Source organism: Pezoporus flaviventris, unplaced genomic scaffold, assembly GCF_033815535.1.
Source record: "Pezoporus flaviventris isolate CSIRO_AGI_PZ_B2104156 unplaced genomic scaffold, CSIRO_AGI_Pfla_v1 ptg000097l, whole genome shotgun sequence".
Classification (NCBI taxonomy): domain Eukaryota; kingdom Metazoa; phylum Chordata; class Aves; order Psittaciformes; family Psittacidae; genus Pezoporus; species Pezoporus flaviventris.
The window spans coordinates 4,496,770-4,521,831 of NW_026892645.1; the positions used below are offsets into that span (position 1 = coordinate 4,496,770).

General features: G+C 41.2%; 1 protein-coding gene across 3 annotated transcripts in view; it reads left to right on the forward strand.

Moving 5' to 3' along the window:
- The window catches only part of AK8 (adenylate kinase 8), a 68,112-nt gene that overhangs the window by 39,554 nt on the left and 3,496 nt on the right, over positions 1-25,062 (forward strand). For 2 of the 3 annotated variants that reach the window (XM_061476786.1, XM_061476785.1), the window contains exons 11-12: positions 811-952; positions 18,303-18,373. In XM_061476786.1, the coding sequence (XP_061332770.1) occupies positions 811-952; positions 18,303-18,373 (213 nt within the window). The remainder of the gene's footprint in view (positions 1-810; positions 953-18,302; positions 18,374-25,062) is intronic. The other variant, XM_061476787.1, reaches the window with a different exon arrangement.

Here is a 25,062-nt window from a genome sequence, read left to right on the forward strand (position 1 = left end):
TCACTCTTGGTGAACTGGAACATTTAATTCTTCTGTAAAAATATAAAATAAAATCACAAGATATACATAGATAAACAAAGATGTTTAAGTGTCTGATTGAAATATTTCAGTGAAAATACGCAGGATGCCTCCTTACCATTATGTCCCATTAAATAGTGTTTTAAAAGCTGCATAGTAATTGTAACCCCAGTCATCATCTTGCTGATGATCTCTCTTGCCCTAAAGAAAAATAATAATAAAGAAAACTTTTATCTCTAAAATTAGGAGCCATCAATGCAGTAATTACACTACTTGAAATACATTTCAGAAATCTATTTTCAGTTGTAAAAGCTTCAAGCCTTTGGGCAAATGGAAGAAGTACTGCACCCAGCCTGCTGTGGCAGAGCCATTGTCATCTGTGAAGTTAAATACAGAATGCTACAGAAATTTCTTTCCTGTTTTAGGGTTTCTTTTTCACAAGTCAGGTCATTATTTTTGCATTTTGATGAGATTGTGTCACACATTTCACTGTGACATCAACCCAATAGGGCTGAGAGGAAAAACTACATTGCAGAATTTTGTAGGCATCAGTTTTTACCAAATACTTTGCTTTAGTCCTGCAGTTCTTTACAAGTTTGGGGTTCCATGGTACCACTGTAAAGATGTAAAAGTCAACAGTAACTCCTCTCTCCATAATCTATCAATCATAAATGGGAATAACTCTTTTGTGTTTTAGTTCCTATAGCAGTCTAACCAGAAAAAGTAGCATGTATTTTCCTTAATTGCAGACTCAGCATACAAAATAAAAAACATCTTTTGAATTCTTTGCAGTCCCAGATGAGCTTGTGATGAAGATCCTGACGGAACGCTTAAGTGCACTAGACTGCATGACCAATGGATGGGTGCTTTATGGCTTCCCAAGAGATGTGGAGCAGGGAGAACAACTGCAAGAATCTCATTTTGTTCCAAACAGGTACGATATACATTTAGTAATCACAACATTACATATATGAAAAATTTGTTTATGGAAAGATACTTATCTTTATTGGCATTGTATAAGCCATTGCATCTTATTTATTACTTCCTTAGCTAGAAAAGGGGTCTTGCTCCTGGAGAGTAGGAAATGGAGCGCTGGCCTAACAAATCCTCCAGATGGCCAAACTGTGGGAGAGAGAAGAGGTTTGTTGTTCTGGTTATTTGTTTGAGTCGCCTCTAAAGGCAAAGCATAAGAAATGGATTAAAATTTGGATTATATCAGAAGGTGTATTTTATTTGCAGCAGGAGGGGGATCTACATCTTCTTTCTTTAGCGTTGGCATAATGTCATAGAAATATATTAGTATTGTGAGAAGCTCATTATGAGACATTTGGGTTTTGTGAAATAATTAAAAACAACATGAGAATTATATTTTATTTGAGCTATAATGAAGTGTTCAGAAATGTAATACAAGAGAAATGAGCATCAAAAGAGAACTGTTGTGACTGTCAGGCAAATAAAATAGGGTTACTCTTTACAACTGGTCCAAAGGCGGTGAGGTTTTGAGATGCTGGTGTACTCATCAAAACTGACAGGCTTTTCCATTCCCCTCCCAATGGTTCCTGGTTCAGTCCATACCGCTGGCTGACATAGTGGCCATTCCAGAGGCACACACTGGAAATCTGTAGACTTTTATGCTTCCAGGATGTTATTCTTACTTGAAAACTCATAGTGGAAAAGGTGTATTACCCACGTAAGCCTTTAAATTGGCAAAGTTACTCTTCCTGTGTCTTTTGTGTGGCTGCCCTCAGTCCCCTCCTCTATAGAGGGCATAGTGGAAAGATGTGAAAGGGTAAGACTGAGTTGGAGAGAGAAGAGAGGAGAGTGAAAAGGGAGGGAGTTAGCAGAAGTCATGGTATCAAGTATGTGAAAGTATGTGAAAACAGCAGTGGCTTGCTTTATTAAAAGTAAGATGGTACATACCTTAAGCAAGGATCCATTTAATGAAAAAAGGGAAAAGGAATCTTGAAATGTTACTTAGCAGTTAAGTAACATTTCCCATGGATTATTCCTCATGTGCATTCAGAAGGTAGGTCCTGAGTCCCTAAACATGTATCTGAGAGCACTGTGAATACTCAAATATTTGAGTGCCAGGTGCTCCTTTACAGGATCAAGACCTCATCAAGTGAAGAAGAACAACTCATAAAATTGTATGTGTGGAAATCAGGCACTGAGCCGGTTGCTCAGCTTCCATTTTCTTTAAAGAGCTCTGCATACCCATATGAGTTAAGAATTTGGCCCCTCCAATTTTCTACAGGGGTTGAAGTAAGGGACAAAAATAGACATCATGCTATCTGATTGATTTTGGAGCTGGTATTTTCCAGGCAACTGAAGTAGTAGGTATATAAGGGAGAGAGGGTGATTATAAACAAAAGGACATATTGCAGCATAGGATAGCAGGGCAGTAATTCAGTTTCAGTTGTGATGCTAGTTATAAAACACTATCTGCAGAGGTGGTGTTTCTGACATCAGGAGAAAAACCTGATAGAATTATAGCCTTGAAATCAATCTGGGAATAGGATGCAGAAATCTATAAATCAGACACAGAGCAATCTACAAAGTCTCATTTTTAGGAGGGCTCTGTTGATGAAATTAGATTAAAATAAATTTACATATATATCAAGTTTATTATTAAAATCTAGTCACATCAGTAAACAAAATTATTTGTGAAAGAGTATGTTACTCTGTGTTTTGAACTCAAAGTAGACCTCTTTGGCTGATCAGAACCCAGAGTTATTGTCTGCTTGTCAAGTCACAAATCTATTCCTTAGAGCTAATAAATGGTTAGTGTTCAAATACTATGTTTTATCTGACTCCCACCTCATAAAGCTAGTACACATAATACTAAATTATACAGCATTGAGCAGGATCAGTCTCCTGACTCCTCCATCTTATGGAAAGAAAAACAAACCTAGTAATTGATGGTAGAAAAGAAGGAAAATAAAGTTATTTGAAAACAAACAAAATGGGCTATAAAGTTTGTTAAAATGTAATAATAAAAAAACTCATACAGCATCAGCCACTGCACCCAAAGAACTACCCTGGAACAAAAAGGAAAATAATTCATTTTTCCACTGAAAAAGTAAGGTACAGGGGTTTCTTTAAATTAGAGTTTGCAGTAGAGCAAAGGTTTGCTTACAGCCTGATGCAGGAAAACCTGCCTTATCGGACAAAACCTGTCGACTAAAAGACTGCTCTTTCTGTACTCAGAGAAGACATGTATTGCTTTCTATGTTCCTCCCTATGAAGCAGTTACTGCTTAAGTGGACAGGATCCTAATCACATTGAACTGTGGCAGCCTTTAGGGCAAATAAGAAGCTGAATCTATTAGTGGACTCTCAGCTATCTGGTAAAAGAGCACCATTAACCACTTAGTGCCTATGGTAAGTGGGAATCCAAATCTAATTACAGGTTGGCATCTGAAGCTCGGAACTACTAATGCAAAGGACTGAATTCAGTTCCACATCCAAATGCATGTGAATAGGTATTTTAGTTTTTAATTGTCGATGCTTGAGCAACAATAAGAAATACATAGTAAAACCATAGATAGTTCTAATATGCTGAAAAGCTCTATTTGGTATCTACCAAAATATTTCTTACCCCTTCTGCTCTCTCCCAAACTTACAGTTAAAATAAGACTCCGCAGCAGCAGTATCATCTGTTCAATATCTCTTGTCGTTAGCTTTAGCTAGTTTTTGACCAGCTGTGTGTTGGTTCCAGGCCAGTTGAAGGCAATCAGTAGTTTAAGAACTCCCTGAGCTTAGAGGGTCGTCTGGACAACTGTCTAATAGCCCATTTTGCTTGACTTTACAGTCTCTTTTTCAACACTGTCCTTTTGGCCTCCACCGTATATCATATGGAAAGGAGTTTCACTTTTTCACTGACTGTCACATGAAAAAACTTCACAGTGTTTTTTCTGGGTTCCTTTCTTCTACTGAGAAACAGGTATAAGCATTCCCTGTTCATGTCTCCTAGCACTCCTGATTTTATAAGCTGCTTGTGTATGACTGTTCAGTCATCTCTTTCCCAGGCAAAGAACTTGGGTCTGTTTATCCTTTGTTTTCCTAAAAGTCATTTCACTATTCTGATCATACTGTCTCCCTGTTCTCTACCTTCTCTAAATTCTTTTGATTTGATGGGACAGCCAGAACTTCATTCAGTTTTGAGGGTAACACTGGATGTATATATGTTAGCATAACCTTTTTTTAGTTTTATCTTAACTCCATTACTCCTAATTGCTGATAATCTGTTGGATGATACTGTGATATTTGTTGGAATATCTCGTGTGTGTAGACTATTGAAGAACAAACAAGAGGAATTAGAGATGTGTGCATGTCTACTGGGGTATGATATAATAGGCATCACAGAAACATGGTGGGATGGCTCCTATGACTGGAGTGTTGGAATGGAAGGTTACAGGCTCTTTAGGAAAGACAGGCCTGGCAGGCGGGGAGGGGGAGTTGCCCTTTATGTTAGGGATAGACTGGAGAGTATGGAACTGTGTCTGGGGACAGGTGAGCAGTCCACAGAGAGTCTGTGGGTCAGGGTTAAAGGGAATATAGCTATGGGAGACATTACTGTGGGGATCTGTTACAGACCGCCTGATCAAGGAGAGCCTGCGGATGAAGCACTCCATAGGCAGATAGGAAAAGCCTCACGCTCACAGGCCCTTGTTCTCATGGGTGACTTCAACCACCCTGACATCTGTTGGAAGGACGGTACGGCCTGGCACAAGCAATCCAGGAGGTTCCTCAATTGTGTGGAAGACAACTTCCTTCTGCAAGTAATAGAGGAGCCGACAAGGAGAGGTGCCATGCTTGACCTCGTGCTCACCAACAGGGAAGGGCTCGTTGGAAATGTGACTCTCCAGGGCAGCCTTGGATGCAGCGATCATGAGATGCTCGAATTTGAGAACTTCAGGACAGTGAGAAGAGCGTGCAGCAAGCTCACTGCCCTGGACTTCAAAAGAGCAGACTTTGGCCTCTTCAGGAACCTGCTTAGGAAGGTTCCATGGGATACAGCCCTAGAGGGCAGAGGGGCCCAAGACTATTGGTTGATATTCAAGGATCACCTGCTACAAGCTCAGGAGTGTTGCATCCCAACCAGAAGGAAATGCAGCAGGAGGGCCAGGAGACCTCCTTGGATGGATAAGGAGCTGCTGAGGAAAATTCAAATGAAAAAAGAGGCTTATAATAAGTGGAAGCAAGGACAGGTGGCATGGGAAGAGTACAGGGATGTTGTCCAGGAAGCTAGGGACCAGGTTAGGAAAGCTAAGGCCCAGTTAGAATTAAACTTAGCTGGAGGTATTAAAGATAACAGGAAGGGATTCTACAGGTACATAGCAAATAAAAAAACAGACTAGGGAGAATGTAGGCCCTCTCAGGAGAACTGGCTACACAGGATTTGGAGAAGGCTGAGGTTCTGAATGACTTCTTTGCCTCGGTCTTCACTGGCAAAGGCTCTGACCAAACCACCCAAGTCTTGGAAGGCAGATGCAGGGACTGTGAGAATGAAGACCTTGTGCCCACTGTAGGAGAGGAAGTGGTTCGAGACCATCTTAAAAATCTGAATGTGCACAAGTCCATGGGTCCTGATGAGATCCATCCACGGGTCCTGAAGGAGCTGGCAAATGAAGTGCGAAGCTGCTGGCCATCATATTTGAAAAATCATGGCAGTCAGGTGAAGTTCCCGATGACTGGAAAAAGGGAAATATAACCCCCATTTTCAAGAAGGGGAAAATGGATGACCCAGGGAATTACAGAGCAGTCAGTCTCACCTCTGTGCCTGGCAACATCTTGGAGCAGATTCTCCTGGAAGGCATGCTAAGGCACATGAAAATCAACAAGGTGCTTGGTGACAGCCAGCATGGCTTCACTAAGGGGAAATCCTGCCTGACCAATTTGGTGGCCTTCTATGATGGGGCTACAGAACTGATGGACAGGGGTAGAGCAGTTGATGTCATCTACCTGGACATGTGTAAAGCGTTCGACACTGTCCCACACGACATCCTTGTCTCTAAATTGGAGGGACATCAATTTGATGGATGGACCACTCGGTGGATAAAGAACTGGCTGGATGGCTGCATGCAAAGAGTTGCGGTCAATGGCTCAATGTCTGGCTGGAGACCAGTAATGAGTGGTGCCCCTCAGGGATCGGTGTTGGGACCGGTCTTGTTCAACATCTTCATCACTGACATGGACAGTGGGATTGAGTGCGCCCTCAGCAAGTTTGCCGATGACACCAAGCTGTGTGGTTCGATTGATACCCTGAAGGGAAGGAATGCCATCCAGAGGGACCTCGACACGCTTGTGAGGTGGGCTGATGCCAACCTTATGAAGTTTAACCATGACAAGTGCAAGGTCCCACACCTGGGTCAGAGCAATCCCAGGCACAGCTACAGGTTGGGCAGAGAAGAGATTCAGAGCAGCCCTGCGGAGAAGGACTTGGGGGTGTTGGTTGATGAGAAAATGAACATGAACAGGCAGTGTGCGCTTGCAGCCCAGAAAGCAACCGTATCCTGGGCTGCATCAAAAGGAGCGTGACCAGCAGGTCGAAGGAGGTGATCCTGCCCCTCTACTCTGCTCTTGTGAGACCTTACCTGGAGCATTGTGTGCAGTTCTGGTGTCCTCAACAGAGAAAGGACATGGAACTGTTGGAACAAGTCCAGAGAAGGGCCACGGGGATGATCAGGGGACTGGAGCACCTCCCGTATGAAGACGGGCTGAGGAAGTTGGGGCTGTTCAGCCTGGAGAAGAGAAGGCTGCGTGGAGACCTCATAGCAGCCTTCCAGTATCTGAAGTGGGCCTATAGGGGTGCTGGAGAGGGACTCTTCATTAGGGACTGTAGTGATAGGACAAGGGGTAACGGGTTAAAACTTAAACAGGGGAAGTTTAGATTGGATATAAGAAGGAAATTCTTTCCTGTTAGGGCAGTGAGGCACTGGAATGGGTTGCCCAGGGAGGTTGTGAATGCTCCATTCCTGGCAGTGTTCAAGACCAGGTTGGACGAGGCCTTGGGTGATATGATTTAGCATAAGGTGTTCCTGCCCATGGCAAGGGGGTTGGAACTGGATGATCTTAAGGTCCTTTCCAACCCTAACTATTCTATGATTCTATGAATACAGTGTTGCTTTCATTGAAAACGTATTGAAAAATCACAAAGTGTCACAAATCTCAACTGAGTGTGTACAGACTCAGTGAGTAGCCTAAAAACCCTTTAACTCAAGATCTCTGTAGTTAAAGTTGTAGCCTGGTTCATGTTAGAGTTCTCCTCAAGCTGATAAAGCATCTGTGCTGATGGGCTCTGCTGCTAAGTGTGTCCTGGGATTCTCAGTTCCCCTATTCCATCATTTCCTTTGTTTTTTTCCATCTGATCTGAATCCAGGGTCAATTGATTTATATTTCAGTATTGACTAATTATATTACAGTTGAATCTACAAACAATACAAGTGGACAGACAAAGCTGGGCAGGGGAGGGATGAACTTGAGGATTGATCAAACAATACATCTATAATATCTCAAATATCCATTTTTCCAATATTATAGTTTTCTCTTTCCCCGTAGAGAAAATAAACAGCACTTGCTTCTCTGGTGCAAGTTTTCCAGCAGTGTTTTATTTGGTCTTCAAAATGGTGTGGCTGTATCCCTGATTATGTCATCTTTTTACATAATATATTTAAAGCTTCTTTTTTATCGCACTGCTAAGAACCTGTATTCAAACAGTACAGGATAACGAAGCTCCTAATTTCTAAGGTAGAATCTGTGAATACGTTGAAAAGGGAAAAATCAGAATGGAAAAGAATATTTTTATTTTAACTAGTTGGTCTTTACATGGGGCTTTCGTATTTCTGCAGCTGATCCCAATGTGGATTAGGGATAATAAACAGCCTATTAATGGAGGCCTGAACTAGGAAATGGAGTTTGAATCAGCAGCAAAATTCAATGGCTGGCGAAGGTTAATAACTCCATTACTATCAGCTCTATTTTTTAGCCGTTTGAAGAGCTAGGTGTTAGCCTTATCTTACTCCTCATTAATTGAGCTAATAGAACCCCTGTGACCCTACCATGCTGCCATTATATGAGAGTTTACCAGACATGGACTGGAATACTTATCACTGAATATGTATTCCTCAGATTCATTTTTATATCAGAAATATTTTTGTTAAAGATTGGCTCTCTTCAGGTTTCTTTTTGGCTGTTCATTTCCTTGCTGCCTCCTGTAACAGCTACATATTTGGAAATTAAATGTAAATGACTTAATTAAAATCCTATCAAGGAACAAGCTAAGTCCCAAAATAGTTGCATCAAGGAAACATAATAGTGATTGAATTATTCTGACATGGGAAAATCTTACAGGGCATTTTTAAAACTTTGGCCTAATTTAAACGATGGATATTGTGTATTTATAATAGATGTGGTTTTAATTGGTGGCATACAAAAATCTGATGAGGAACAAAGAAGAAATACTATAATTATATCTTATTTTCTCCTCGTTTTCAGGGAGAAAAAAAAAACAAAACACTAGAAAAATAATATGGTAATCAAGGTACTAAATCAGTAGAATTAAATTTGCCTGCACCAGGGAGGGAGAGAAACAGTAGGAAAAGTCCAAGTGCCTCATGTAGGATTTTGCTTAATTTATAGAAAGTGTAGTAAAAATAATAGGCAGATGAATTCTGTTTCAGTCATTCTCATTTTTTGTCTCTTCTGATTAGAAAGCAGCTCACTCTTACCAGAGCCATTATATAGTTGCTGGTTTACTGACTATTGTCTTCACTCATGCTAATTGGTTGCCTTTTTATTAGCACTTTGGATATCAATTCTCCCATCTCAGATAGTCTTTTTGTCCTCCCTGGCATGTTCAAAGGCAGAGTGACTGGTTTGGTAAAAACTAAGGGCCGAGACACTGGAAACTAAAGGGGCAGGATCTTCTTGAGGTCAGTGCTGGATTTATGAAACAGAAATGTATTTTGGAAAGTGTGGTTTAGGTGATGAAGTCTTCATCACAAAGTTTTTCTTCCCAAACAAAATCCATTACAGATTGTGTTTACTGGGCAAACTTAATGAATCTTCCTCTCACCTGGATTGGTGAGTGATCCATCAGCTTCACTGAGTGAGTAGAACCAGTTTAACCCATAATTGATACCCGTGTAGCCTTTTTCAAGCTACAACATTTCAGCCATTGTGTTAGCTCTCCATGCAAGTGTTTTGAGACTTACCCTGTTCATTGACAAGATTTTAATTAAGTCCATTATCTTTGTTTCATGGTCTGCCTCTGTTGCAAAAGGCATTGCTGAGCAGTCTGTAATGGGCAAAATATATCAGGGAAGCTCCAGTTACCTTATGTGTAACAGCTGTGCATAGAAAGGTGTAATTGCTCTGGCATGAAGGCTCTGTTAAGCAGTCACACCCATGGGCTACTTAATAGTGACAACTAATTCTCCACAGGCAGTGCAAAAGCTGCACACACACAGGCTCTTGCCCTACACAAAACTGATGGAAGCAGCTCCTTAAGCAGACTGGATGATTACAGTAAAAACTTATCACTTCTGTACATTCTACCTGTCCTGTATCAGTACCATAGGAACCTTTCTATCCTGGGGAAAGGGCTTAATGTGCATCTTGAGCCAACAATAGCAAAACCTCAAACTCAGATTTAAAATTCTTCCATTGGCTTTCAGTAGGATGCTGCATTTGCTCTCACAAGTTTATTCTGTTCCAACATGAATAGAAGGTATATTTGGCATCAGCTGTGGGAGGCAGGTATTATTTTTAGAAGTTACCTCATACAAGCTCCTTTTGATGGAGTTTGTGTGGTGAAATCCTGGATACAGCAATTAAGGAGGTCTCTGATTTCAATAAGCTTCCTAAGTCTCCAGGAAGAGAAAGGAGAAAAGCTTCTACTTCTAAGTCAATATTTTTATTTTTGTATTTTAAGCACCCAAAGCCACATGCAAAATCCTGCCATTCTTTTTGCTGCTGAAAAGAGGGTTGTTTTTCTGCAGTAGCTCTCTCTCACAAATGAGGAGATATTAGGAGATGTGAAGACTGCTATCACCTATAGATTGAAACCATTTTTCTCAGAAGATGCCACTGGTATCAAGACTGCCTGAACTCAATACCTAACTGGAGAGAGAGAAAACTCTGTAAGAACAGTAGATAACATCCAGGATAACATTCAGGCTGAGAGAGTTGGGGTGGTTCAGCCTAGAGAAGAGAAGGCTCTGGGGAGAACTTATAGCAGCCTTCCAATACCTTAAGGAGGCCTACAAGGAATCTGGAGAGGGACTTTTACAAGGGCATGTAGAGATAGGACAAGGGGAATGGCTTTAAGCTGAAAGAGGGGAGATTGAGATGAGCTCTTAGGCAGAAGCTCTTCCCTGTGAGGGTGGTGAGGTACTGGCACAGGTTGCCCAGGGAAGCTGTGGCTGCCCCATCCCTGGCAGTGTTCAAGGTCAGGCTGCATGGTGATTGAAGCAACCTGGTGTAGTGGAAAGTGTCACCATTACATCTGTACCGGTTAAAACTGAATTTATGGAAGCCTGTTACTGCAATTGCTGTCTGATACTGAGAAACTACATTACAAATGCACATTACCTTTGAACTCCATCATTACTAAAATTCAGGAATTCTGGAATTAAAACTTAAGATTGTGCCAGCCATGCTCTGATTTAGTAGTCTCTTTGGGCCTGAGACTATTCCCTGAGTAAGCCATTACTCAGAGCTAGCGTGTGTGGCAAAATTGGCCCATACTGAAAACCACAGGCAGAACAGGCATTATGCTTCTTTTGCTTAGATTCTCCAAGCTGAAGATCTGGGAAGACAAGTGCATCAGTCTGTAGCAAATATAATACGGCTTGGGTGATTAAAACTGTCAAGTAATATTGCATATTGAATGGAGACTAGTTTGTCATTACCATGAGGATTAGAAAGTGTAATCTTCATTAAAACATCAGTGGATTTACTGCTGTTTGCCTTGGAACAAGATATTTGCTCAGAATTTTCTAGTAAGTATTGCAAGTACAGGGCAATTTAAAGAGCAGAACTGAAAATTGTCATAGCTTATTCTGTGGGAAAGATGTAGGAATGATCCCTTCTGTCTGACAAATGCACGGTTTCTAATTCTATTCTTCTTTTCATATAACTGACCCAAGATCAAGGTGCAGCCACTTACAAAATGATTGTTTTATTTAACCTGCTAGAAAATGCTGCTACTTTGTGAACATAATTTAAGCTGATTTTCAGGCTAAGTATATAGAAAGAGCAGTTCCTCCTCAGATACTTCTAGTGAAATCGAAGGATTTGTACTGGCTCTGAATGTGCCTCAACGTTAAAGAAAATAGGAACAAAATAAAGAAATCATCTGGTTTCTCAACCCCTTGAGTCCTGGGGGCTCTTCAGATTGCCGTATTTTTCTTAGCAGTGTTTGCAGTAAAACACTGAACTGTCAAAGCAAAGTATGTGGTGAACTTGCCATATTTCTGTAAAGTTCACTTTCTCCTTTTAAAAGTACAGTTCCTTCACAGAAGTCTCTTTCCAGTTGTACATTTCTAACCTCCATGGAGGAGACTGCATAGGATTAACTGGTGCAGCAGCAAGCCCTTACCTTTCATTGCACCATTCAAATTATAATCTCAGTTTGGAAACTTTCTGCCATTTATTTTCTTTTGCTAAAACTGTTACTGCCACTCCATTATACTGAATCCAGCCTTTTATTAACTGTGAATAAACTGCTGAAATGCATTTTGCATTGTGATTATTAAAGAATTCCTTATATTCCAATTCTGTAATTATTAAAGCAAGTAGCTGTTACTCAGAAAAATCCAACAAAACACAGCAAAACCACTGATGGCAGGAGAGAAGCTTGGGTGTAATGACAGGGGAGATGTAAGACCAGATGCAATTCTTAAGGTCTCTTCTGTAGCTGTGTATTTGCATTACAAACCTAGGAAGTTTGTTCAGTGCAGTTTCCACATTGTCCTGTCTGCAAAATCTTGAGTGGCTTCCTCTGATTTCTTAAGCATCATGTTGATTTACTGCAAAGTGTAAGGGGGGGTCCAGATTCAGGCTGGATATTTGGTTTTAGTTCCTGACTTGTACAGAATTTCTCAGGTGGTTCCTAAGTTTCTCATCATGCCACAGTCCTTCCCTTACCCCTACCTGACCCTGCTATAGATCTCAACTGTTGTTTTACCTTGTTGATGTTTTGTCTATATTTGCTTTAACCAGCTGCCCCTCTTTGCATGCAGCACTGGGACTCATCCCCTCTCTCCTATCAACAATAATTAGCCTTGTAAGACTAATGGAAGAAATTGTGTCTAATTACCCTGTTGAAGGCCCAATTATGTTATTAACATTTGTGGTCTATAAGCTAATGATGAGGAGAGCCTCTCATTTGCATAGCATTAAGTTAATTGAGCTGGAAGCTATGGGGTGGATAGCAGTGATGATAGCAGGATTCTGTTACAGAATGGATAATGATGACCGGAGCAGGACGATTCACCTGACAGGTTTATTAATTAACAGCTATCTGATTACCTAAAAGAAATGGCAAGTGGCAGCTCTTCTGAAAGAAGCGGCAGTATTGTTTTAATGAAAGATGCTATATCACTGCTGATATTTGGGGCTGATTGATGTTAATGGCAGTGTAAGCCCTTTACTGGAAGCCTACACAAAAACCTGTTCTGGTTCCTCCCTGCCCTTGTAAAAACATGCTGTGAAGGTCTGATATTTGTGAATATGCCCAATTCTCACACGGTGCACGAAGCAGCTCTGTGCCAGTGGATTTGTGTGCCTGTATGAATAGCATGGTCTGAAAATCCTGCATTGTTATGTAACCTGGAAGTTTTGCCCTTGGAAGAACCAGAGGACTGGATTTTTGTAAACAGGTTTTTTCCCATTCAGATCTTAGGGAGGATTCTATGTTGTATCAGGGAGAAAAAAACTATAAACAGTCAGCTTTTCACATTTTCCTCATGTGTACAAACTGCAAGTGAAGGTTGAGTGCCCCTACCTTCAATTTATTTCTGAGTACAAACAGACATGCAAAGTTGTTAGGCATCTTAAGGAACAGGAATCTTTTTTATCTGAAACAGTTCTAAGAATAAAAATCCATCTTTTTATTTTTGATTAGCTGTCAGGTTCTGTCTGGTTAATTTGGTTAATTCCAAACCCATTGTAATTCACAACAGATTCAGAGTCTTGTTTGAACTATAGTACCTTTTAGATGAAATAAAATCCCCACTCTGTTTAGAAGTTGTCTGTGCAGTCAATCCAAGGCTCACTTGCTATGCAGTTACTCATTGTTGGAAGCCCACTTCTCAGTTCTGAATGTCAAATACAGCTTCCAGTTCACAGATCTTCTTAGAGTTTTTTCAGCTACATTGAAGAGCCCATTATTAAATCATGGGAACATTATCCGGTGACTGAGATCCCCAGTTCATCCTGGACATCTTTTGACCAAACCTGTCCCAGGAAAAAAAAGAGAATACTACAAATGTTAACCTTTCAGAGAATGACTTTTTATCCATTTAGGTGGCCTGAAGATTAGTGTTTCAATAGTAATAAATTTGTGAAGAGTAAAGACCTATAGACAAAATACAATCACCATTATTTTGCCACTGGAGAACTTACCTGCACAGTCTTCCTGCGTTCTATGACTGGCATTTGTTGAGTACAATGGAGCTCAACTTTGCCTTGATCTGATATGATAAAGAGGCCAAAAGTTTAGTTTACTGAGTACGTACAGACATTCACAAGTTGCCACAGGCACTTTTGGTCAGAAGGAGAAGAAAAATGAAAAAACAAAGATGAAGGAGTAATCCTGGAGTCAGCTAACAGTGTGGTCTGTTTACTGGTTATGGCTCACAGCCACCAGCAGAAATAGAGAGTGCACTGCAGAGTGAATTACTCTGTGCAGCTGCAGATACCCGTGTGATGTGGAGCAAGCAAGGGAGATGCATTTGTGTAGCACTTACAAGGATCATCCTCCATCTCCTTCTAGTTCTGTTGGCTCTGTACCTAGGCTGTGTCTGGCTCGGTACAGAGCCCAATGTCCACAGCTCTGTAGGAATTACCTAAAAAGGTTGTTCAGAAAATCTAGCACAATGAATAAATGCCTTTGCTGGAATCTAAACCCTACATCCTCCTGGTCCTCATTAACTTTCTGTAATCACCAACGCACACGATGTTGGATGGAAATATCTTTACTGTATAAATTAGTTTTTCTGTAAGGTATTCTGTAGTTCACTACAATGCCTTGCTGTATAAAACAGACAAACACAGCGTCAAGCCAAGATCTGATAGGTCAGAAATTATGTCTTTAATTCAGAGTTCTGTATAGAGTGCTCATAAAAGCTTGATCATGATAGAGGGGGCAATAAACATTTGGGAACATAAATATTTCTGTAGGAAATGGCTTTGTGAAACATTTAGTTGTTGACTAATAAGAACAACAGAGAAAATCAGGAGAGTAGAAATCTCTAGGTACTAATCTGATGGGTTATATATGTTGCAATGATAAGAATGTTGAGAGAGAATTTTTATGGGTGGAGTAGCAACAAATACATTGAGTCCTGTATTCATCTTAGCCCCACTTGCTATCTCTGCTGCTCCAAAATTCAGCTTTAAACCTAGAAAAGCAGTGGATGAGACCTTGGAGTGCTGTGCTGCTCCTCTGCTTGGACACAAGGGTGTAAGTCGTCTGAATTTGCGCGAGTTCAGTGTTTTGAGCAGGCAGGGCAAAGCCTTGGAGTCTCAGGCCATGATCAGATGTTCACCAGAAGAATGGATCAAAATCTACAGAAGGCCAAGCAATGTTTGTTGTCAGGGATGGACTGCAGGAGAAAATACAGCTATGTGAGGATTTCAGGGGAAATGATGCTCTTTCTTTGTCTCTTGTTTTTCTGGAACATCCATTGTGTGAGTATTTAGGCATCACTACAGCCAGACAACACAAGGAAATATATAAAAGCACACATCAAAAAGTATTTTAAATAGCCAAACTGTAGAACAAAACATTCTGGCAACAGAGCTGATGCCCTTGTCTGTCTGTAGGCTAGAAAATAAGAAAGAAGCCTATAAGAAAAATAAAAACAACCTGGGAATAGCCAATTAGGTTAGAAGTGATGTTTTGGCTGCGAGGATTTTGAGGGCTGTAGAGAAAAAATAGTATAAGATTAGAAAATGTTTGTCCATCCTGTGTGACAGATGCGGGGGAGGATGTAATCATTTGTTACTTCTCTTTTTTCCTCTGGAAACAGCAGCAGCAATGAGCTGGCAGGCACAGTGAAATGCAGTTAGCAAAAGTAATGGGAGTTGAAAGTTTGACCTTTTGTGATGGAAATTTGATATGAAAAAAGGGTCTTTTGATAATTTCTCTATCCAATCAGCTATGGGAGATGTCTTGATCCTGTTGCCTCATTTGCATGCTGACTGATCTCATTTGAAAACCCAATCATTCAGAAATACTGGGACGTCAACAGAAATGTTACAAGGAGTTGTTTTATCTGAAAGGTCTGCAGGGTGTCATCTCTTGTTTTTCACTCCAGTGGCCTGATCTCTTCTTCATGATTCCATGTTTTTATTGGCAGTATAAGTTGAACATATTGAAATGCAAATAGCCCTTTCCACATTGAGCCAAAATATAGGAGTGGGTTTTTTTTGTGTGATTGATTATATCCAGGGCACTTAAAAGGCAAGGAAGAAAATACTTCCTGCAGTGCCTTTGATATCTTGACATTGGAAAGTTCTGACATTTCCTTGTTTGCAATCATTGGCAGAAAGTGGTTCCTGGGTCTGAGTCCCACCTCTGCTTTTTCCCCATGTAAGGCCCACATTGGTGCAGCTCACTGATTCTGGGACCAGTGTGTGAGGTTATTTAGTTTGTTTACACAAACATACGCACTTTTTGTTGTTATCCCAGGCATATTTAATGGTTTTTACCAAATTGCAGATGTCTTTAATCCAAGAATGGTATAATTCAAAGCCTACCAAGATCACATGTTGGCTTTCAACTGTGTGTGTTAAGTGACCAGGTGATTATCTGGCTAGTCATATTTCAGATCCCAGGCACTGCCCACTTAGGTGGGCTGAGGATCAACTTTATCTCCCAGACAACTTAACCTTTCTATTTTCTAGAACAGGCAATCCAATTTCCATTTTACTCAACCACACTGTGGGTTAATGACAGGTTTTCCTGCCGTGTAACTGGTGTCATTATCCCTTATTTTGGAGACTACCTATTAAACTAACGTCTTAAGCCAAAGTTTTGCATTACTTAACCCAGAAGCTAGGTACAAACTAACAATATATACTAGCTATGAATAAAGGGAGTTATATATTTTTTTTCTTGGCATACTATCTTTTTAACATCAGGGTCAACCTATACAAGAAATCATTTTTCTTTTAATTTCCCACCTATCTCTCCACCTGGACAAACCCTAGCCTGCTAATCTGAGCATTGCCATAGGAGGTGGAATGTTCACCTCCTTTCTGGGGCTTCTTAGGCTTGCTCTGCTTTGTAGAATAAAGCAAGTATTCACTGAATGCGTCTCGCTTCCCTCATGAACACCTGCATCGAACTACAGAGATATTCTGCTTTTCTGGTTTTATGTAATTCTTTATACAAAACAGAACAATTCCAACAGGAGAGCAGGGATGGATTTTCTTAGTGTTGTGGCGCTTGGCTGGGAGATGATTCATAACTGGACTGTCAAAGTGAACCTGGCATGTTTTGAAGAGCAATCCTTATCCCCAGCTGTTGGCTGTCCCTGCCTAACACGACCTTTCTTAAAACTGGTGTGGTTTTGCACAGAGTTTTGCTTCCGGCAGGCCAACATCCCCTCTTGGCTTCACTGGTGTGGGCAGATTTGGCGAGGGGATTTCATGCTCCGTGCAGTAGAGCAGAAGCCCACCGGAGCATCAGTGGGGGCACTCCACAGGGACTGCTTTCCAAAGCCAAATCCTGGAGGGAGTGGTTGTAAGGAAAGGGATGAACCAGATTATGAGCTTTACATAATAGGATATCTTGAAAGTCATTCAGTTGGTGTTTGTACAACACTTTGAAATGTAAAGCTCTAAATTAGACAGGAGGTGAAGATTTACCATGGTGCTCCTCAGGTGGGTGGCAGTATACCTCATTAGAGACCCACAGAAGTTTGCAGTCCACTGAGCTGCAGAAACAGTGTATTTACCGGCTTGTTCTTTATTCAGTAGATTTCAGGGTCTAACCACAAATTAATGCACATGTTTGTGATGTTTATCTGATAGCACCTAATTCCTGCAGCAATATGTGTACTTCTGTATATGGGTTGGGGATTTCATTGCTAGAACAACGTGTGAGGACAGAAGTAACTTGACTGATAGGCCTGTTCAAAGCAAGAGAATCCATTTCATAAAATCCTGTGGCCTGTCAGCTGAGGGGAGTACTTTTCAAAACAGCAGAAATGGTAAATTCCCCCATTCCTTGTGTAATAAACTGAAGTTGTTGGCACGAGTAGCTAGCACAACTCAGCAGCTCTCAGAATTAGACACGGAGCATTCTCCCAATGGGAAATCAACCTCCTTCATCTCTCATGTATTTTAGAATATCGATCCATGGAAGTTAAACCACGATGTGTTATTCTTGATAACCGCAGCAATCTAGCTCCTCCCTGATGAAGTTTTTTAAATCTACTTCCCTCTCCACCTTCTTTTGCTCCACAGTATTAAAAAAGAAATGCAGCTTAGCACGCCAATATTTTCTCTTCAGTGAAGTCAGCATAGAATATTAGTGTCCAAAAAGTTGTAAAACAAAAGACTATCATATGTTGCACCTTTTAATCATGTAATTGCTGAGTGACATTTAACTCTGAGGCTTTAAGTTACTCCTTTGTCAGCCAGCCTTCTCCTCCTGCCCCTCTCATTCCTCCCTCCTCCCAAAGCAACCTGCTTTTGCAGAGTAGTGCTTTAACTACACTGAAGTTTGGCTGAGCTTCTACATATTACAGCAGCAACACGAAAGCAAACAATTGAAGTATTTGAGAACAATGAAATATGTATGGCTATCTGTGACAGCCCTATAAAGCAGAGCAATTAGCCGCGTAATCCGAGAAAGCCAAAGCGACCGGCAGCCCACGGTTCCCTATTAGTTAAATGCTTTTTGTACGTCCTCATCCCATCAAATCAACTAACACTTCCTTTAATTGGTTCATGAATTATACAGCTTGGCTGCATTATAATTTAATCACCAGTAAACATTCCTGGGGCCCGCTGTAAAGTGTATAGCGCTCATTAATTCCTTAATTTCAGCAGATGGAAGGGGAGATCGGATGAACGGTGGCAGTACAGAGCGCCTTGGGCAATGGAAGAAGGAAAAAAAGGTGGGGGGCCGTTTAGATTTTTTAAGGGCTGTCAGAAACTCAATCTGTGTGCTGTCAGCAGCTTGGACCCGTTTCCCCCCGCCTCCCCCTGCCTTCACCCCACCTACTGCTGCAAGTGACTGACGGATTCATATGGAGGCTTGTCAACCCGTCTTTAAACATCAAGCCAGCGGGTAAACCAAGCCCAATGTAAATTAATTCTTGTCTTACGGGCCCCCCTTTCTCCGTCCCCATGAATATTTCATGGCGGGCAGCATAAATATTAATTCTAATAGCTCTGCACAGTGGTTATTATTTCTGTTTTATGACAAATATTCATAAAATATTCAGGACCCTTTTTTAGAACATTTACACACTTGATTGTGAAATTTTCCAGCTTCCTGGGGACACAGTAAACATATTGGGGTTCTCTTGATGGACTTTTTTCTCTCTTAATTAATACTACGGCACATTAATATTTAATCAGATTTAGTTTTCTTTTCCCCAGAAGTGAACCCTATTACATTTGAGGATTTATTTGACAGTATTTAAACAGGGAATTTTTATTCCCTATTATGAAATTGGTTTCCTTTGACACATATATAAAATGACACATTATAATCCATTCTTTTATTCCCTCCCCTTGCCCCTGAATCATACACTTTTTTGGTGTAAATTCTTTTATTTATTTCATTTTTTGTCCCAAATATCCTACCAACAACAAAAATTAGTGTTTAAGTGATGGGGGGGGGAATGTATCATTCACTATAAATTTGATTCCATTTATTTAATAAGAAAAGTATGGGATCCTTGTTAGGAGCAGGAGGTGCTACAGAAAGGCTGCAGACAGGTAGCAAAGGCATCAGTTCTGATAAGAGTTTGCTAGTCCTTAACCCTGGAGTTCTTGCTTCACTCAAGACTTGCTTTGCAGAATCTAATTATTGCGGGGGGGGTTGCAAGCATCTGAGGAAACAGGACTGCATTTGGGGAAACGGGTTCAGGTTCCTGACCTCAGGCTTCTGGGGCTGCAGAGGCTTTCGATTATCTGAGACTGAATTAGATTAACTTTGTAGAGAGTGGAAATTGTGCCAGCCACGTTACTCTAAAGCAGTGCTGGCTGCCATCTTACTCTGTCATTCACAAAGCACCACTGGAATGAACTCCAGGGGGAATGCAGAGATGCTGGAATAGCAGCTGAGAGTAAGAAGGAGGCAAAGAATAAAAATGAAGATAGAAATGTAAACCAGTTTCGAATGGAGGTACCAGTGCATCCCAGCCATTTATTACATATGGCAAGAGTTAATACTGCCTTCACAAAAGAAGCTTTAAGATTCTGGTAAAGCCCCTAGTATGAAAACACTTGCTCTGTGTATGCGTGCCTTTTGCTGTGCTGATGGAACGTTTACGGAGGCAGGAGTTCTTCCACATAGAATGGCTCTTACTGCCAGAAGCCTGGGGTTTTTCACTGGTGTAAATCTGTGTGATGCCAGTGGAGTGACTTTGCTTTATCCCAGCTCAAGCTCTAGCCCATTGTTCTGGAAAGCAGAAAGACAGTGCTACCTAGCAGGGCTGCGCCTGTCCCCCCCTGCTTAAGCTGGTGTGGCACCCGCTGAGATGCTGTTGAGATACCAGGCTTGTGGGGTGGGATGCAGCAGGGACCCTGCCACCTCAGATGTCTGGACTGTTGCAGGCTGAGCACATCTAACTGGTGGGTGGAAAACATCTAATAGTCATTACTCTGCACTGCTGGTGAAGGCAAGGAACATCTGCAGCTACAAAGGATGTTGTTCATCTCGCTCCCCTGGCCAGAAGCCATGTCCTGGGAATAGTGCCCCACTTAGCTGCCTGTTGTGGTTATTGGACAGAAATGCATCCATTTGAAAAAGAAAGATCCAGTGTCTGGGAGCAGCTTATCATCACATGAATCCGTATAGGAACTCAATGAGCAAAACACTTGTGCCGATTAACCTGTGTTTTAGTATTTATGCAACGTATTTTCCCTTATGGTCAAAACCTAGAGGGTGAAATTACTTCCCAAAATAGAATCAAGCATCATTCATCAGAACATATCCCAGAATTTGAAAGACATCATTGAATAAAACCTCCCAACAGCTCCTTCTATAAATAAGAGATAAGGATCATTTCATCCATTGCAGAGACATGCAGAAGGAGTATTTAGAGTAAGATGTAAACTAAGATCCACGTCCAGTCTATAGTACAGCTTCAGAAGATCCTTTGTAGTCTGGTTACCCATGAGCAAAATGCCTGGTTTATTGAGAAAAAAAAAAAGAGAAATCTGAGCAAGACTGAGGAAAAGGTAGTTGGGATCTATGTAACCTGTTTAAATTTTGAGAGAGGTTTTGGGGCTGCAGAACGTAATTATGGAACTATAACGTGCTCAGGATCCTGTGGCTGGGCCCCTAGTGCTTGAGAAGAGGCTTGACCAAGGTTTCAGGTTCAAGGTGTCTTTATATTGCAGGAAAGGGAACATTCTTAAGGGGACCTAATCGATCCAAGTCAGGTATCTCTGGCTAGAGACAAAATGACCTGGGTTTTAGCTGGGATTAGTGACTTGGATTCAAACCTGAATTTCCTTGTACCTGTCAGCTTGAACCACTAACTTGATTTGCTGTATTACTGTGATAATTCAGTGGTGCTACCCAAGAAGAAAACCTTTCTGCAATGCAGATTTTTCTTGTATCTTGGCCAAGCCTGTCATCCCGTTCCTCTCTGGCTTGTGGTGCCTGTATGATCCAGAAGTTTGTCCAGTTGTATGCATTTTTGGAAACTTTTAAAACAAAATTGTGGTGAATTTTAATAATGGGCTTTAGAGTTTAGTCAAATTCAGGGCAGTTGCTGGAGATGTTCCTTGTCTCTCTGCCAGTTGATTCCATGGTGCCCCCCAAGGCTTTTCTGTCCTTTTACAAGAACTGTGTTATTTCCTTCTCCACCTGCTTTGGCTGTTTTATGAACCAATGGGAGGAGCTTGCATTTGTACCAGTGATCACATAAGCATTTTACCTGTGGTAGCCTTTTAGAGAGCTACTGCATCCATACACTTCAACAGCCTCATCTCTTTTTCAGCTTTATAACTCTATTACAAAAGCTGTAGCTATTGCATTGCCAGAACCAAGTCCTCAAGGAGAGTTACTTTCCATGGGGAATTGTGCCATAGAATCACATAACACTGCATTGATTTCTCCATATTGAGTAGGATGTACTGTGACTCTGAAAGGCTCAATTTTCTACCCTTGAATTTAACATTTTCTATTTGTCTGCCTGAAAAAAGAGTGTAACTTTGTGTCCCTTCCTCTCATTCCCTCCTTCCTCTTTCTTTCACTGTCCCTCTCTCCTGCTCTCTCTTTCCCCTTCTCTTTAGCTGAGGTTCTGTCAGAATTCTGCCAGCAAAGTTTGCTGTAACTTTGAGACCACACAGGCATCTGATCTTTACATCCTTCTTTTTTTTTAAGCAGACTGATGTGGTACGTTGTAAACTGCCAGGAGCACTTGCTAATTTAGTAGTTAATGACAGTCACAGAGAGTGTTTTTCTTGCCCCTGGAGAGGCTTTAGACACAGCTGGGGTAGATTTGCCACTATCAATTATGCACAATTTTAAACAAGAATTGGCCAGCAGGGGCCTCTTTTTTTTTTTGCAGAGTGCAGAGCGTGAAGAATGGAAATATGGCAGCTGGTACCTGCCTATGAGGGAGAAGATCTATAGGAGTTAAGAATATAAGAGAAAGATTAATAGCTTGCTATTTTTAAAGTTGCAGTTTCAACTCAAAGGTTTAAATACCACATTAGAAGTGGCCCAGTGTTGTTTCATGCTGTATTTTTTCTTAATTCAAGCATCATAACTTGACTGCAAGGCTTGATCTGGCCCTGGTAGAGCCACAAGCAAGTCAGTAGTCTCTGCTATTAAAAGCCAGGAGGAGAGTTAGGATTCTGTCTTAGATATCATGTTGCATTGTCTTTTCATCCTTAAATGAAAGCAAGGTATGAATTCAATTGGATTTAATGGTATAGGTCAAATTTTGCAGATGATAATTTTACAAAAAGAGCTTGGCTTTGGGCTCCTCTCCACCAATGTCAGTCCAGAGCAACTCCAGGAAGTGGGAAATGACAAGGATGGGGATCTGACTTAAGTAAATAGCTCAGGTCTAGAACAGTCAACATCTCATCCACGTAGGTCAGCTTCATCAAACAGCTATGTTTAAATTACAGGACCAAAACTGGTGGAAGGCCGTGGCTTACAGGCAGAACTTTAGTTCTCTGGAGATGTGAAGGTAGCTGGCAAGGCAGTGGAGCCATCCTGGACAGGGACTGTCAGTGCACAGGAGGAGCTTGCCTGAATGCCTAGCTCAGGGATAGAAGAATTCAGGCATGCAGCACTTGCTTGTCTTACAGAAACATTCATATTTTTTCCATTATAGGTGTTTTAATTTGGTGACTATGTCCACAAAACAGGAAAATTACCACCAAAAGTTCTCCTGAGGACAACTCTGAGCGCTGTCAATTGTTAATCACTGGGATTAACTAGGTTGGTTGCCATCTGGAACAAATGCAGTTGGGAATTAGTTGAATGCTGTTGTGTAGGTCAAAAAACCTTCCTTCACTTATTGGATGGTTGTGACTCATTTTTCCAGAAATGCTGTCTCATGATCAGGCATGAAACAAAACTTGTGCCACCCATACTTTTACCTTCTCCTCTCTCTGTCTGCGAAGGGAAGCCATCAGGATGCCCTGGTGACCTCTAGGATCTTAGACAACGCTGTCTGAATAGTCAGAAGCCAGAAGCAATTGGAATACCCTTTTGGAATGCCAGATGGCTGGAAGGAAAATGACATTATATTCCAGCTGGTAGAGGCCTTATATATTTCATTGCTATCCAAAGGCCACTAGTTCTCATTTGACTAGGTACACAGTGAAGGTGTCATCAACATTATGAATCTGTTGGAGTTTAATTTCTCTAATGTATCCAAAAGCAGTGATAGATCAGGTAAGTGATGTCAAGTACAGTTAGGAAGAGGCAGGATTCTGACACAAGATATTTTTTTTCCCTTTTAACATTTGAGTTCATGGTTTTGTTATCCATGCAAGCTTGCTGACAGGACTGGACCTTCTCTCACATGTTTCTCCTGGGAGAGGAGAGCAAAAGAGAGAGGAGACAGCTTTACTTACAAACCATTTGGCTTCAGTCCTGCATCTAACAGCAGTGTTGCCAATCAGTGGTAGTTAGTTTGTCCTCAGAGTCCTGTGCTGAGAGGCTCTGCTGAGCTATACCCCACAGAACACCAGTTTGTAACTGACTGCCAATGATTTTAGGTAGATGCTGAGCCTGTGATGCACGAGTGAGGTTTCTTGGTGCATCTCTGCCCAGCCCTCCCCATGCACACTTCATGTTGCTACTGATTGACGTTACTCACCTGTTGCAGAGCTGAATGAACAGCTTGCCAGCTCTGAAAGGGAAGCTGTGCTGGATGCTAATCTAGCAGTATAATGTAGTATACTTTGATATGAGGCTGTGTTTCCTTGCCTTCCTGTCTACCGATTCTGATGACATCTGTTTCATATTTCCCCTTGATAGAAGTTGTGACACATTACAACATACAAAGCCTGGCTGATTCCTAAAGCAAGCTTTACAGAGGATGCATTTATGTGAAAAAAGAATTACAGTTGGTATGTGAAAGGGGCCAAGCTCTGCTTGGAGGTGAATCCAGTACTTGTAGGGCATTGTTCCAGCTATTGCTATAAATGCTTGATCAATGTCATGAGTGCAGCCCTGTGTCTTAGGAGGATTTCCAAGGGAAATCCAACAAACCTGTTTTCTGGACATTTAGAGGGTCAAGTTTGTTATGTGATCAGAGCCATAGTAGCCTGAGACAGGGCCACAGGCAAAATGTTGCTCAGAAATACCTTGAGAGAAGCTGAAGCAGATGTATCATATACCCAAGACTACCACTTTGCTGAAAGTACATACATGTAAATAGGCTTTACTCATGTGAGTAAGCCTCCTGGGGCTGCATAATAGACTTGTGTGTGGTATGTTTCTCCTTCAAAACGATAATAACGCTTTCTAATTGGAAGTATTTGAAGTCTAGACACTAGTTCAGTCAGTGTTCTTCCCCTTCATCTTTTTTCCTTGTTTCTGAACGATTTTAAACTGACAGCCCTGGGGAGCGTTGTTTTCTCTTTATCTGTACCCTGCCATACCCTGTGGTATGGCAAGGTGAGGCATCCCACCTTCATTGGAAGGACCATTGGATTAGGAGTTGGTGCTGTTGTGTAGTATATTCTGTGTGCCATTATACAGTACATGTGGGGAAAAAAGATAAATATCCACATTAGCAGGGATGTCTATATTCTCCCACATCTTCTCCCTACACTCTTCTTTAATGGTGACACCAGACTGGATAATAAGAAGCATCTCGTATAAAAAAGAAGGGAAGCTCAGACAAGGCTTTCAGAGTTCATTTTGTTGGCAGCTTTTTAAGTGGAGTTTTTTTAGGCTCTTCTGTTTCAAATACCATAATACTTTTTTGTGTTAGTAACTATGAATTACGACAAGCTTTCTTGATATGCCAGGTTATAATCCTTTAGTGGGTTTGTTTATTTCAGAATATAATAGGAAGCCGTATCAATTATCATGACTGTATAAATGTTGTTCCTCTCTACTAGAATATTCATCTTGAGACATATCATCAGATGT